The following is a 15077-nucleotide window of genomic DNA, read 5'->3' as shown; positions in this document are numbered from 1 at the left end:
CCCAAAATCTGTTCCAGCTCCCAGAGCCCATATCCTTTGTGGTCACGTGGACTCCAAGCCCTCCAGGGTCTACATGATGGTTAGAAGATATTTTTCTGGGCTTCGTGCAGGGAGAGTGGAGGAAGGCTCTTCTGGGGCCCTACAAATTGTCCACTTCACTCAGTGCAGTGTAGACACAGCAAGAGAACCACATTTTACTTTAATTAATTTTTATGATCAATTTGGCTAAAGAAGGATCCAGCATGAAGAGGATGGAGACGTCATTACATGGCACACAACTCATCTTTTTTTTTTTCCCCATAAAATCTTTCAAATGCGGTGTTAGCTTTTTGGCATTTGACTTTCTTTTAGTTTAACTACAATTTGCATTCACATTCTCAGGTTTTGACATCATTTGTCATTAATCCAGGCTTTCATTTACATCATGTTGGCCTCGTAATTTGTCCTCTCAAATCACTCCAACAGCAGTGAAACAACTTGAAGCAATTACAAAGGTAAGAGGATAAAAATGTAATAAAACCTAATTCGTGGACCATTGTTTGGTGTCAGAATGCAAAGCCAAGGTGCTTCATCTTCCGATCATTAAAGGATCTAATTTCAAGTTTTCCTCTAAGCACATGAATTAATTAGTTCGGTTTCATTTGGAGATGATGAACTTAATGAATATTTTTGTAACTAAAACTGAAATAGTAAGCATATGTATTCATATAAAGACGTGTGTTGTTAGGATTGCAAAAAAGCTTTCTTCAATATAATTTTGCTTATACTAATGATACTAATCACTGCAATCCACTGAGCACTTACTCATTGCTAAGTGCTTTACTTGGTATTACCTAAATTCTTCCAACAATCCACGAGGTAGGTTGATAATAACTCGTTATTATCCCCATTTTATATATTGGAAAAGAGAAACAATTCAAAGAGCTAGAAACCCAGCCCTGACTTCAGAGCCTCATCTCTATACCTCTTCTACAATTCTGTCTTACAAGAGGTACAGGTAGGATGAAAAATAATGTACACAAGAAGGACAAAGTAAGATGTCAGGTTTTGGAAACTTAAAATAAAGAACTACCTTATTTGTAAAACTGGTTTGCTGAGTGTCGTAGATTAGTCATGTTCTGCATTGGGGGCTGTTGCTTTTTATACTGCTTAACTGTACCCTGACCCATTAGACTTTATGAACAACTTAATTGCAAAATGGTGACCGCAGGAAACACCTTTGAAAGTGTTGAAAGTCTAATTCATTTATATTCACCCTCCTGGGGTAAAACTCAGCAAGCAGAAGTCAAGCTCCACCGGCAGACAGCAAACATGTGGCCTTATAGCGGGCATCTCTGGCTGGAGATGGGTGAGTGAGGGGATGCTTTGAGCAAATCAGATCGTCCAGTGTTTGCGAGCTTAGGAGCGTTACCTGCTTTCAAAATCTTTTCCAAGCAAGGGTGCAGTCTAGGATATAATTCTCCACATGTATGTTTCTTGAACTGCCAGGCAGCAATCAGGTAATGTGTTATTTTTTTTAACCTTAACACGTTCTAACTAGCCTTGAAAACCATAGGGTGGACAGGGCCAAAAAGCAGGTTGCAACTTGGATACCTTATTAGTACCTAAGAGTTAGGCCCTCTGGGGCTCATCAGAGCCAGGAAGTCTCAACTCCTGCCCCGTGCCATGGCTGCACAAACAGAAGGAAAAGAAGCCCTTCTTGGGGCTAGAGAAAGACTCTGAAGAAGCTACTGGTGTTCTCTCTGACATCATTAGGTCTGTGGTACCCACAGTTGCCAGGCTGACAGCTCCCTGTGAACTCATTCTCCTCCAGGGTGGTGTGGTCTGAAAGACGAACCTTCACCTTTCTGCTTTGTTGGCACAACTAGCCAGCTGTGGACCCACAGCCCTGGATTCCACAGGCTCTGGGGCCCACCGAGGCAGCCCCCTGGGCTCTTGAGCTGGCAGAAGAACAAAGGACTGAAAAACAAAGGCATGGAATGTTGAAGGCACAATTTTAGAAGCTTTTTAAAGGCCTTTAATATCTTAAGTTGGAAAAGCTGAGAGAGAGAGAGAGAGAGAGAGAGAGAGAGGTGGGCAGAGGTTTCTTGGGGGAGGAATGAGAGCAAGGGTTAGCTTCCATATTTCCTGAAGGAAATATGAGACTCTGTACAGTTGATTTCAGAATCTACATTAGGTAGAATGGGATTCATCTATTTGCAAAATGACAAAAGAGTTTTCCTTGGGACATATTAACGGGGATTTTGTCTGAGAGGTAGAGAATAACAGTGAATTAATCTGGGTTGTTTCTCTAGATGTGACCATAATACATGCATGCATGTTCTCTCTCTCTCTCTCTCTCTCTCTCTCTCTCTCTCTCTCTCTCTCTCTCTCTCTCTCCCATTCCCCCCTTCTCCCCAGACAATAATAAAGCATTTTATACTCTGGCCTCAATTCTGCAGTGAGTTTCTAGGTCAGCAATTATACCTAGCTCCAAGTCTCAGTCTGGATGCCAGCTAAACAAGATTGGAATCTGGGGAGGCCTATTCCCTGTAAAATTACGTCACCCCGGAGAGAGGAGCAGGAGGGAAAATGTTCTGGATTTTGTGAAGGGGTCCTTTTCATATGGTACACACTGCATATTTATAGTCATTTTTCTTTAAAAAAAAAAAAGCCTCAAACTTTTCATTTGCTTTGAAAATCAAACCTTGGTCTCTGCTTGGTTCAGGGTAGACGCTGCCTCAGCAGTTTTTTAGCGAAATTCAGCGCAAGTCCCGCCCCACCCCACTGCAAACGAATGTTGTTGACACGCTGAAATCCCCGATCCGCTCCTAGGCTACCTATTTAAGTGTCCAGTTAAGGGGATCATCAGTGCCATAGTCCCTGGCTCTGGATCATGTCCTCCTGCTGCTTCTGCTTGCGTGGAGGGAGGGGTGACATGGATGGTGTCAGAGACCTGGGCATCATAGTTTCTATACTGATGGGCCTTTGGAGGTGCAACATGGAGGACATAAGGAAGAGATAAGGGCTTATTTTGAAACTAATTTAATTTACTTTATTTTATTTTTAAAAACATCTTTTTAATGTTTATTTATTTTTGAGAGAGAGAGCACATGCAAGCAGAGGAGAGCCAGAGAGAGAGGGGGACAGAGTATCAGAAGCAGGCTTTGTGCTGACAACAGAGAGCCTGATGTGGGGCTTGAACCCAAGAAGTGTGAGATCATGACCTGAGCTGAAGTCAGATGCCTAACTGACTGAGCCACCCAGACGCCCTGAGACTAAATTAATCTTAATTAGATTATTACATGCTTCTTTGTAGTGTTGGGGGATGGTGGTGAAGAGGAAGCAGAATCCCCCAAAGCCACCCCTTTGCTACCATCACTGGTTCCTGGCCAAATCTCTCAGTGCTGATGCTTTTATTGGCGTTTCCATTTCTTTCCTTAAAATAAGGTCCAGAGGGGAACAAAAGACAAACAGGATGCCATGGAACAGCGTACACACAGTTCAATGACTCAGAGGCTTGTTGCTGGGTTTGGAGTACATTCCACTCTAAGATGCTCCTAACAAGGCATACTCTTACAAAAAAGGGAAAAAAAATCCCACAATAACAACAACAAAAACCAAGAATTCAGATTCCTATTTTTCTCTTTGGCAAATGTTCATAAGAAAGTTTTTGTAAATCAGGCCTGCTTCACTGGGGCATTCAACTTTTGGGAACTACGAATACACTCCTCTGTGGTTTGCTGGGGGTTCCCCCTCTGTATTTAACACTGGGTTGCGGGGGGGAGTCACGTTTTTGATGGCAAATGGAAAGAGGTGCCTGAGTAGCCAGGCAGCCGGCTGCCCTGAGCCCACTGGGGTTGAAGACTTCCAGGTGTGTGGGGTCTGGGGCTCCTACCATTGTATGCTTCCTGGCTCGGTTAAGGTAATGAGGCAATTTAAGCTCTCCAGAGGAAGATGAACGTGCAGGAGAGTGCTTTGAAATAAAGACCTGAACTCTGTGAGAAGAGAGAATGGGCTCTTGAGCAGAAGAAACAATAGGACATCTGGAGATATGACCTTGAGAAATGGGCAGATTTCTGTGGGGATACTTCATGGGACCTGTCATCATGTAGGATTAGACCTGACTTATTATTGGAAATTTAAACTTTTAAATGTTTTTATTTATTTTTGAGAGAGAGAGAGAGAGAGAGAGAGAGAGAGCGCAAACAGGGTAAGGGCAGAGAGAGGGAAGCAGAAGATACAGAGAGGGCTCTGTGCTGAGAGCGGAGATCCCAGTGCAGGACTTGAACCCACGAACTGTGAGATCATGACCTAAGCTGAAGTTGGACTCTTAACCAACTGAGCCATCCAGGCACCCCTGAAATTGAAATGTTAATTGAGGTAATTGTAGATTGACAAGTAGTAAGAAGTGATTTAGAGAGCTTTCTAATCTGCCTAATTTCCCCCAAGGGTAACATTTTGCAAAACTACAGTACAATATCACAACCTGGATATTGACATTGATACAATTCACTGATCTCTCTCAGACTTCCCTAGTTCAACTTTAACTCATTTTTGTGTATATTCAGTGCTATACACTTTTATCACCTATAGAGATCTGTGTACCCATCACCACAGACAAGATACAGAACATTCTCCTGATCGTAAGGATCCTTGTGTTGCCCCTCCATAACCATATCCATCTCTTGCTTCTTCATTCCCAGGTCCCTGACAACCACCAATTTGTCCTCCATTTATTTATTTTTATTTTTATTTTTAAAGTTTATTTATTTTGAGAGAGAGAGAGAGCAAGCAAGCATGGGGGAGGGGCAGAGAGAGGGAGAGAGAAATTACCAAGCAGGCTCTGTCTCTGTCAGCACAGAGCCTGATGCAGGGCTTGATCCCACAAACTGAGATCATGACCTGAGCCAAAACTAAGAGTTAGACACTTAATCAACTGAACCACCCAGGCACTCCTGTCTTCTGTTTAAAAGTTGTGTCATTTCAAAGTGTTTTATCGATGAAATCATAAGGTATGGAACTTTTTGAGACAGGAGTTTTTTTCATTCAGCATCTAGAGATTCATCCAAGCTATTCTATCAATAGTTTGTTCCTCTTTGTTACTGAGTAATATTCCATGGTATAGATGTACCAGAGTTTGTTTAAACATTCACTTAATGAAAAATATCAGGACTGATTTAATATTTGGCTATTATAAAGAAAGCTGCTATGAACATCAATTTACAAGTTTTTATGTGGATATAAATTTTCATTTGTGTGGGGATAAATGTCCAAGAGTACAATTGATGGTTTGGATGTTAATTGTATGTTTAGTTTTATTAAAACTGCCACACTATTTTGCATTCCTACCACCAATGTATAGAATGATCCAGCTTCTCTGAATCCTCACCAGCATTTGGTGGTGTTGCTGTTTTTTTATTGTAGTCAGTCTGACAGGTGTGTGTTTGTATTTCACTGAAGTGTATTTTGCATTTCCATAATGATTAATGACACTGATCATTCATGTGTTTATTTGCATATATCCTCTTCAGTGAGAGGTATAGTCTTTTGGCCACTTTTTAAAAAATGTTTATTTATTTTTAGAGAGAGAAGGAGAGAGAGAGAGAGAGAGAGAGAGAGAGAGAGAGAGAGAGAGAGAATGAATGGGGGAGGGGCAGAGAGAGAGGGAGACACAGAATCCAAAGCAGGCTCCAGGCTCTGAGCTGTCAGCACAGAGGCTGACATGGGGCTTGAACTCATGAACCATGAGATGATGACCTGAGCCAAGGTGGGACGCTTAACTGTCTGAGCCACCCAGGCTCCCCTCTTTTGCCCATTTTCTAATTGGATTTCTTTCTTTCTTTCTTTCTTTCTTTCTTTCTTTCTTTCTTTCTTTCTTTCTCTTTCTTTCTTTCTGTTGAGTTTTGATAATTCTTTATATATACTAGGTATTAGTCCTTTTCCGGATACGTAGTTTGCAAATATTTTCTTCCAGTTTGTAGATTGGCTTTTCATCCTCTTCATAAAATCTTTCACAGACAAAATTTTTAATTTTGATGAGATCCAACTTATTAGCTTTTCCTTTTAAGGACTGGGGCTTTGGTGTCAAGTCTCAGAATTTTTGCCTAGCCCTAGGTTCGAAGATTTTTTCCTATTTTTTTAAGTTTAATATTTTTATGGTTTAAAAGTAAGTCTATGTGGGGCACTTGGGTGGCTCAGTCAGTTAGGCGTCCAGCTTCGGCTCAGGTCATGATCTTGCAGTTTGTGAGTTTGAGCCCTGCGTTGGGCTCTGTGCTGACAGCTCAGAGCCTGGAACCTGCTTCAGATTGTGTCTCCTCTCTCTGCCCCTCCCCTGCTCACGCTCTGTCTCTCTCTGTGTCTCAATAATAAATAAACGTTAAAAAAATTTAAAAGTAAATCTATGATCCATTTTGGCTTTTTGTTTGTTTCATCTATGTTCTATTTTGAGTTAATTCTTGTATAAATTGTAAGGTTTAGTTGTGAGGTTCATTTCTTTTCTCTTTCTTTCTTTCTTTCTTTGCATGTGGCCATCTAGTTGTTTCAGCACCATTGGTTGAAAATCTAGTTTCCTTCCACCGAATTACTTTTGCACCTTTGTGAAAAGCCATTTGAGCATATTTGAGTGGATCTATTTCTGGATTCTCTATTCTGTTCCATTGGTCTGTGTCTGTGCCTCCACCAAAACCACACTGCTGTCTTGATTACTATAACTACATACTGAGCCTCAGTATCAGGTAGCGTTTCCTCTCACTTGATTTTTCTTTGTCAAGATTGTTTGAACTATTTTAGGGCCTCGCCTTTCCACATAACTTTTAGAATAAGCTTGTCTATGTCTACAAAAAAACCTTGCTAGGATTTTTTTTAAACAACTTCATTGAGAGATAATTCACATACCATTCAATTCACTCATTTAAAGAGTACAATTCAATGTTTTCTTCGTATATTCACAGGGTCATACAATTGTGCAGAAAAGAGATAACATAGCAGTATTGAGACTGCTCTCCTTAGAAAGTCATGCTTGTAAGATTGGCCCTTGTCTGGAGTCTGGGAACTTGGTTCCCAGGGTGTTCTCAGTCAACAGTTAACTGATAAGAGTGGTTCCCTGTGCCTAGACTGTTTGTGCAAACAATATAGTTTATGTTGAATAACCTACTTTAGTTTTGGGGATCTGTCATTTTGGCACATGCTAGGAAGAATGTGCTTATGACCATCCCCCAATAAAATCTTTGAGTGTGGAGTCTCATAATGGGCCTACCTGAACAGAAACATCACACATGTGTTGCTGTATTTTTGTTGCATAGAGGAGTGCACTCTGTGTGACCCCTCATGGGAGAGAAAGAGCAGGTGGAAGCCTGCATATAGACGCCTCGAGACCTCTGCCTCTTTTCGCCTTATGACTTGACTGTGTATTCTTACTATATCTCTGTAGTAAATTTTAGCTATGGGTATGAATATATTATTTTGGTCTGCCTGGTTTATCTGTTACCACTGGAGCTCCCTGCTGGTGCTGCCTGAGGGAGCTGGAGGGCTTTTCCCAGACTGGGTGGGGGATTGGTCTCTGTGGGGCAGGGGCTCCCTCTATTGGTGCTCTCCAGCTGCCTCTAGGTGGAGTGGGGACACAGGCTTCCTGGACTAAGCCACTTGCTATAGCTGGGTCTCCCTTGACAGATTAGCTCACACTCCTTATTGTATCTCATGGTGGAAAAGGAGTGTCTCAGACCCAGAGAGTAAGGAGAGTGCTTTCCCTAGCTGTTTATTTTTGGTGGGACTCCCTCTTGCTGCCCCTTGACCAATATTATTAGAGGAATGAGAGGAGAAATGAATCTACCTGGATGCCTCATCTTGCTAGGTAGTGGGTTGGGAAACAGTGGGCCTGGATGAGTGGGGAAAGATGTAGGATGCCCTATCACTGTGTTGATTGTGCAGCCCTGGGGTCCCCAACCAGCTCATTTTCTTCTTGCCACTTTTTAGAGTTTTTCTTTGTTTGCTTCTTGCATTATTTCCAGGGTTCATAGTTGTGCTTAGCAAAAAGAAATTGATCTACACCATCTTGTCCCAACTAAAACTCTCTACCATCATATTTTGACTCATCATATTTTAATTTTTTAGGCACAATCGTATAATCAAGGATCCCAATCACTGATAACATTAATTTATAATATATATATATGGTCTGCTTTCGGGAGGTTTCTGAGGCAGTTAGAATGATGTATAGGGAACAAGATAGTGTAGATTCACTGCTTCCCTCTAATACAAATAAATACCCCAGAAATTTTTCAGCGGATCATGATACGAGGGCTCTGAAAGCTGGAAAGAAGATGGGACTGCCTAGAGAAGTGACAGTGTGGTGAGTGCCCTGGGTTTTCTTTTCATGTTCCATGCATATCTGGACTGGATACTGGAGAGACCTGAAATCTAGACTGTCAGCAGACATAGATATAAATCCCAAGAAAAATCTGCATTCTCCGAACAAAGGACTAGGACAGGGAAGTCTAATAGAGACCTAGAGGGGGCTACAACCCTTGCTCTTGGAGTATGGGCTGGCCACCCAGTCTGACCACAGTGGCAGCCTCAACATCCTGGTGGGCTGAACCATCCCCAACTCCACACCCGGGGCACTGACAGGTGGGCTGATCTGCCTGCATGGACAGTATTGAATCCTCTGGCCAACTCAATGGAGCACAGAAGGGCAGGCATTACATCCATAGGAGCAATGCCAGCAGAACCTGGTGTTTCCCTGACTCACGCCAACTGGCAGAAAAGGACTCAGGCCCAGCCACTCTGGCTGTCTGCATTCCCCACAGAAGGTGGCCCAGGGAAGCAGGTTCAGCCCCTACAGGTAGTACTAGTAGGGAACTGATCAGAAGACCTTGCAGTGCCAAAAGAATGAAGCAGACCAGAGCAGCATGCAAGGGTTCTGAAAACTAAACTGTCATTGGAACTACAGCACAAAAAAATAGACCAGAACTTACATGCTAAACCTAAATAGGGTGACTGTCTGCTAAAGTAGATTTAAACAGGATCAAAAGTCTCTAACATCATAACCCAAATGCTCATGATACAACAGAAAATCAATAGAAAATGTCCAGGATACAATAGAAAAATACATAGATTGATGGGTCAGAATAGAAGGGCCAGTAGTAAACCCACACACATATGGTCACTTAATTACAACAAAGCAACTAAGAGTATACAACAGTCTCTTCAATAAGTGGTGCCAGGGAAACTGCACAGCCACATGCCAAAAAATGGAACTTTCTTATGCTACGAAAATTGAATCAAAATGATATGAAGACTTGAATGTAAGACCTGAAATCATAAAACTAGAAGAAAACATAGGTGGTGAGCTCCTTGACACCAGTCTTGGCAATGACTTTTTTGAATTTGACACCAAAAGCAAAGACAACAAAAGCAAAAATAAACAAGTGGGACTACACTGAACTAAAAAAGTTTCTGCACAGCAAAGAAAACCATCAACAAAATAAAAGGCAACCTACTTCATGAGAGAAAATATTTGCAAGTCATATATCTGATAAAGGGTTAATATCCAAAATATATAAACATACAACTCAATAGCAAAAAAAATTAATTTAAAAATGTGCAGAAGATCTGAATAGTCATTTTTTCCAAAGAAGACATATAGATGGCCAACAGGTACATGAAAAGATGCTCAACATCACCAGTGATTAGAGAAATGCTAATCAAACCACAATGAAATATAACCTCTATCACACACCTGTTAGAATGGCTATTATCAAAAAAAAAAAAAAAAAAGAAATAACAAGTGTTGGCAGGGATGTGGAGAAAGGGAACCCTTGTGCACTGTTGGTGGGAATGTAAATTGGTGGGACCACTGTGGAAAACAGTATAGAGGTTCCTCAAAAAATTAAAAATAGAAATACCATATTATCCAGCAAATTCACTTCCGGGTATTTATCCAAAGAAAATAAAAACACTAACCCAAAAAAGATATCTGCACCCCTATGTTCATCACAAATTGCTTACAATAGCCAAGCTATGGAGACAAACTAAGTGTACATTGACTTTTGAATGGATAAAGAAAATATGGTGTGTGTATTCCACACAATGGAATAGTATTCAGCCACAAAAGAGAATGACATCTTGCCATTTGGGACAACATGGATAGACCTTGAGGGTGTTATACTAAGTGAAATAAGTCAGAGAAAGACAAGTATTATATGGTTTCACTTACATGTGGAATCTAAATTTTTTTAAAGCCAGAGGTGCCTGGGTGGCTTGGTCGGTTGAGCAGCTGACTCTTGATTTCGGCTCAGGTCGTGATCTCATGGTTCATGGGATCAAGTCCCATACTGGGCTCTGTGCTCACAGCGTGGAGCTGTTTGGGATTCTCTCTCCCTCTCTCTCAGCCCTTCTCCTGCTTGCATGTGTGCTCATGTACACTCTCTCTCTGCCTCAAAATAAATAAATATACATTTTTTAAAAAATTAAAGAAAAACACAAATAAACAAAAAACAAACAGACCCAGAAAGCATAAAACTAACCTTATAGATAAAGAGAACAGATTGGTGGTTGCCGGGGGTGGGGCAGAGGGCTGGGTATGGATAATTGGTAATTTGTACCTTTTGATTCCAGTTATAAAATAAATAAGTCCTGGGGGTGTAATGTACAGCTTGGTGGCTATATTAATAATACTGTATTGCATATTTGAAAGTTGCTAAGAGAGTAAGTCTTAAAAGTTCTCATCACAAGGAAAAAAATTATGTAACTGCATATGGATGTTAACTAGATTTACTGTGATAATCATTTTGCAACATATGCAAACATCAAATCATTATTATGTATACTTGAAAAGAATGTGATGTTGTATGTCAATTATATGGGAGGGAAGGAGGGAAGGAAGGAAGGAAGGAAGGAAGGAAGGAAGGAAGGAAGGAAGGAAGGAAGAGAGAAAGAGAGAGAGAAAGAAAGAAAGAAAAGGAGAAAGAAAGAAAATCACCCATAATACCAAGAATTAGATAAGCCACAATTTGAATGAGAAAAGACAATAAACTGACACTGATATTAAAATGATTCAGATATTGGAATTATCTGACAAAGATTTTCAAGCAGTCATTATAGAAATGCTCCAACCAGTAGTCATAAATTCTCTTAAAGCAAATGAAAAAATAGAAAGCCTCCACAAAAAAATAGAAGTTATACAAAAGAACCAAATAGGAATGCTGAAAAATAAAATGACCAAAATAATAACCATAGACATAATACCATGAAAAAATCATAGATATGATAAAATAAATACATCAAAGTCAAGAGAAATATGCTTAAGAGTCACATTGAATGTTTACTATGTGCCAGGTGCTGTTTCAGGCATTTTCATTGTATTAATTCATTTAATCTTCATAAAATACAAATCAGAAACACTACATGATCCAGTAATTCCACTGCTGGATATTTACCCAAAGAAAGAAAAGATAATTTGAAAAGATACTTGCACTCCAATATTTATTGCAGCATTATTTACAACAGCCAAGATATGGAAGCAACCCAAGTGTCCATCAATTGATGAATAGATAAAGAAGATGTGATATATATATACAATGGAATATTACTCAGCTATTAAAAAGGATGAAATCATGTGATTTGCAACAACATGGATGGACCTAGAGGTTTATTATGTTAAAGTGAAATAAGTCAGATAGAGAAGGAAATGCTATGTGATCTCACTTACATATGAAATATGAAAAACAAAACCAATAGGGGGGCCTGGGTGGCTCAGTTGGTTAAGTGTCCAACTTCAGCTCAGGTGATGGTCTCGTGGTTCGTGAGTTCGAGCCCTGCGTCGGACTCTGTGCTGACAGCTCAGAGCCTGGAGCCTGTTTTGGATTCTGTGTCTCCCTCTGTCTCTGCTCCTCCCCCACTCACACTCTGTCTCTCTCTCTCAAAAACAAAGATTAAAAAAATTTTTTTTAGAAAAACAAAACAAATGAATAAACAAACAAAAAGCAGAATTGGACCTATAAATACAGAGAACAAACTGATGATGCCAGAGAAAAGGGCATGGGGTATGGGCACAATGAGTGAAGGGGAGAGGGAGATATAGGCTTCCACTTATGGAACAAATGAGTCACATGGATTAAAGGTACAACATAGGAAATATAGTCAATAGTATTGCAATAGCATTGGATGGTGACAGATGGTAGCTACACTTATGGTGAGCACAGCATAACACAGAGAAGTTGAATCACTATGTTATCCACCTGAAACTAATGTAACAGGTGTGTCAACTATAGTAAAGTTTCTAAAAAATTAAAATAAAAAAATCACTTCCCAGCTTAAGACTCTCCAGTGTCTCTCTATCACACTCAGAATAACATCCTACGTCCTTGCCAAGACTTATAGGTCCCACTTCTGTGTTCAGATTCCTCTCTTCCCACTCTTCTGCTCATTCGCCAACCTCCACCTCCAGACTTTCTTTCTGTTCTTTGAATTCATTCCTGCCTCAGGCCCTTTGGGCTTGCTCTTTCCTCTGTCTGCAATACTTGTCCCTCAGATATTCACTTGGCTGACTCTTTTTTTCATATTTCTGCTCAAAAGGCATCTTCTCAAGGAGGCTTCCCATGACCCTGTTTTACTGTCTTCAGATAAATCTTGCTATTGTCCCTTCTTTATTGTCTTACATCTTCCCCACTAAGATAGACAAGAGGGAGACCTTGTTTATCTTGTTTACTTTTTCATCCCCAGTAACTAGAACAGGGCCTGACTTATTGTCGGAACTCAAATATTTGTTGAATAAACAAATAAGTGAATGATGAGTTCTATAGTTTTCATTATCTGAAAACCAGAGAAATGAAGTTTTTATTTCGAGACCTAACTTTGTCACACATGTCCTTATATAAAAGATACAATGAAATAGAAGACATTTTCACCCGTATATTTCATGGATTATTAACAGCAATATATCATTTATTATATTTCTGCACTCTAAAATATATATTTAGTATTTCTAAAAATGTGGAATTGGTAAGGAGGTTACCTTAGATCTTAGTGCTTAAAAATATCTCTTAATTGGCCAAGACTGTATAAAGTTTATCAATTATTAAATATTAATAAATATGTGTTGAGCATGAAAAACACCCGCTGCTGGGCCTATGTCATGGATAAACCAATGTTACCCTTGTTCTTACCTGTGTCCCTGACAGCCTTCCTTTTCCTTGCTGAGGATGAAGCCTACTTCTTTCCCCATAAAGACCAGTTCCAGACCCTCTCTCTGTGACATCGACCCAGAGACCTCAGGACACTAATGGCCTCTAAGTGCTGCTGAGCAACAGCCATGTCATGCTGCAGGGCTCTCCAAACTGCCTGCTGGGTGCCCTGGGGCAAAAAGATACAAACTCTAGGCCTAGCCTTTGAAGAGCATACGGGTCAGCAAGCGGGAGAATACATTAGCACAAGGAAAGCTCTAACCCTAACTGAAATAAATCTCCTATCTATTCCCTTCCCTAACTTCTCTATTTTTTGTTGATGTAATTTTTCCATCTTTGTGACTAATCGATGAATAAGACATTTAAGAGGAAGAGCTGGTTGGAAGAAGAATGTGATGACTTTATTTGAGGTTAAGTTTGAGGTTTTGATGGGACAGGCCGGGCTGAGTCATCTGTGCTCCCTTCTGTTGACATGGACTCAACCAACTGAAGACACTGCCTTGGACAGATCTTTCTGATCCGCCTCCTGTTTGGTCCAGGTGCTCGTCTGAATGAGCCCCACAGCTTCAGAACCATCTCTGGGCTGACTCTCTTGTTCCCAAGCTAGTCGGGGATGGCTTTGGGGGTAACACTTTGTGCAGATTCTACCTACTGGTATCATAGATTGAAATAAGGAAGTCAAGAGGCAGCGATGATTTGGAGGGAGATTAAAAATTTATATTTTTACGTACTAAGTATGAGGTGCCAGTGGGTCATCTACGTGGAGATGTCCAGTAGATAGTCCAAGAGGAATGGCTGGGAGGTGGGAGAGAAAGGTCCATCAAAAATGACTTAGGGGAGGAGTCATCTGTGAGGGCATGGTGATAGGTGATGGATAAAGAAGGATGAAATATCTTGGGGCCAAAGATTGGAAGAGCACCACTGGTTGGGTCTCAGGAAAATGCCTGCATATAAGGGGAGGAGAGATAAGGAGACTCAGAGGGATCATTCTGGGGAAGAAATTGGATGAAAAGTTCTTGAGAGCTAAAGGAAGTTTTAAGAAGTGACCAATTCCATCAAATTTTACAGAGAAATTGAGAAGAACAAAGATGCACTCAATGAAAAATTGCTCTGGCAATTGAGATGATACTTATAATGAAAAGTATCCAAGAGAATGAACTGGAAATGCCTTTCTCTGGCCAGTGATGTTGCCAGAGACTGATTTATCGCCCACATCAAAGCCATGTTGACGTGATGTGTGTGTTTCCATCCTTAAGAAGGATTAATAGTGGAACAGCCAAAAAAAAAAAAAAAAAGGCAGATAGTGACCCATGACCAAAATACCTAAATGATAGATACTAACCTGTGATCCCTTTTTTCACCCAGAAGGTAGCAATACTGGGCATAGAAGAAAGAACTTCTCTTGATACAGATTCCATCATAATGATACCTGAAAAATAAAGGTTGTCTTAAAGATTATGTCAAACCACTGACATGCTTTACAGAAGCTACAGAATAGACTCGCTGATGAAGACCTGAAGTTCTTCTCAGAGTTTTATCATTTACTCCATCTATTAGCTCTGTTATGTAGACAGATTCATACTACTTCATACACATCAGCTTTGAAACAGGCTTGCAAATGTTCCACTCTTCTTCCCCAATTTAGGACACTCTGGTCTTAGAGAGATGTGACAGGGAGAGGCTCCTGCTGTCACTGCCATGAACGTTTTTAAAGTGAAGGGTAGCAATACCAACGTTCCCTGTACTGAGAACTGGACTCGAGCTCTCAGAAACCCAAGAGGGAGGAGGTTCCTTCTCTGCAGCCCAGGCACTTTGCTGAGCTGGGAAACTGTAGCTGCTTGTCTAGGCTCAAAACAGCAGGACAAAACTTTTTCAAATTAACTATTACCCAGTGTTTAGTTTGGCAAATGCTTC

General features: G+C 40.6%; 1 protein-coding gene across 16 annotated transcripts in view; it reads right to left on the bottom strand.

Moving 5' to 3' along the window:
• Positions 1-15077, bottom strand: part of RFX8 (regulatory factor X8) — a 254901-nt gene that overhangs the window by 30437 nt on the left and 209387 nt on the right. For all 16 annotated transcript variants that reach the window (XM_042981157.1, XM_042981149.1, XM_042981147.1 and 13 more), the window contains one exon: positions 14506-14592. In XM_042981157.1, coding sequence (XP_042837091.1) covers positions 14506-14592 — 87 coding nt within the window. The remainder of the gene's footprint in view (positions 1-14505; positions 14593-15077) is intronic.

Source organism: Panthera tigris, chromosome A3 (assembly GCF_018350195.1).
Source record: "Panthera tigris isolate Pti1 chromosome A3, P.tigris_Pti1_mat1.1, whole genome shotgun sequence".
Classification (NCBI taxonomy): domain Eukaryota; kingdom Metazoa; phylum Chordata; class Mammalia; order Carnivora; family Felidae; genus Panthera; species Panthera tigris.
The sequence above is the reverse complement of the archived record's forward strand: the minus strand, read 5'-3'. Positions and strand labels throughout refer to the sequence as shown.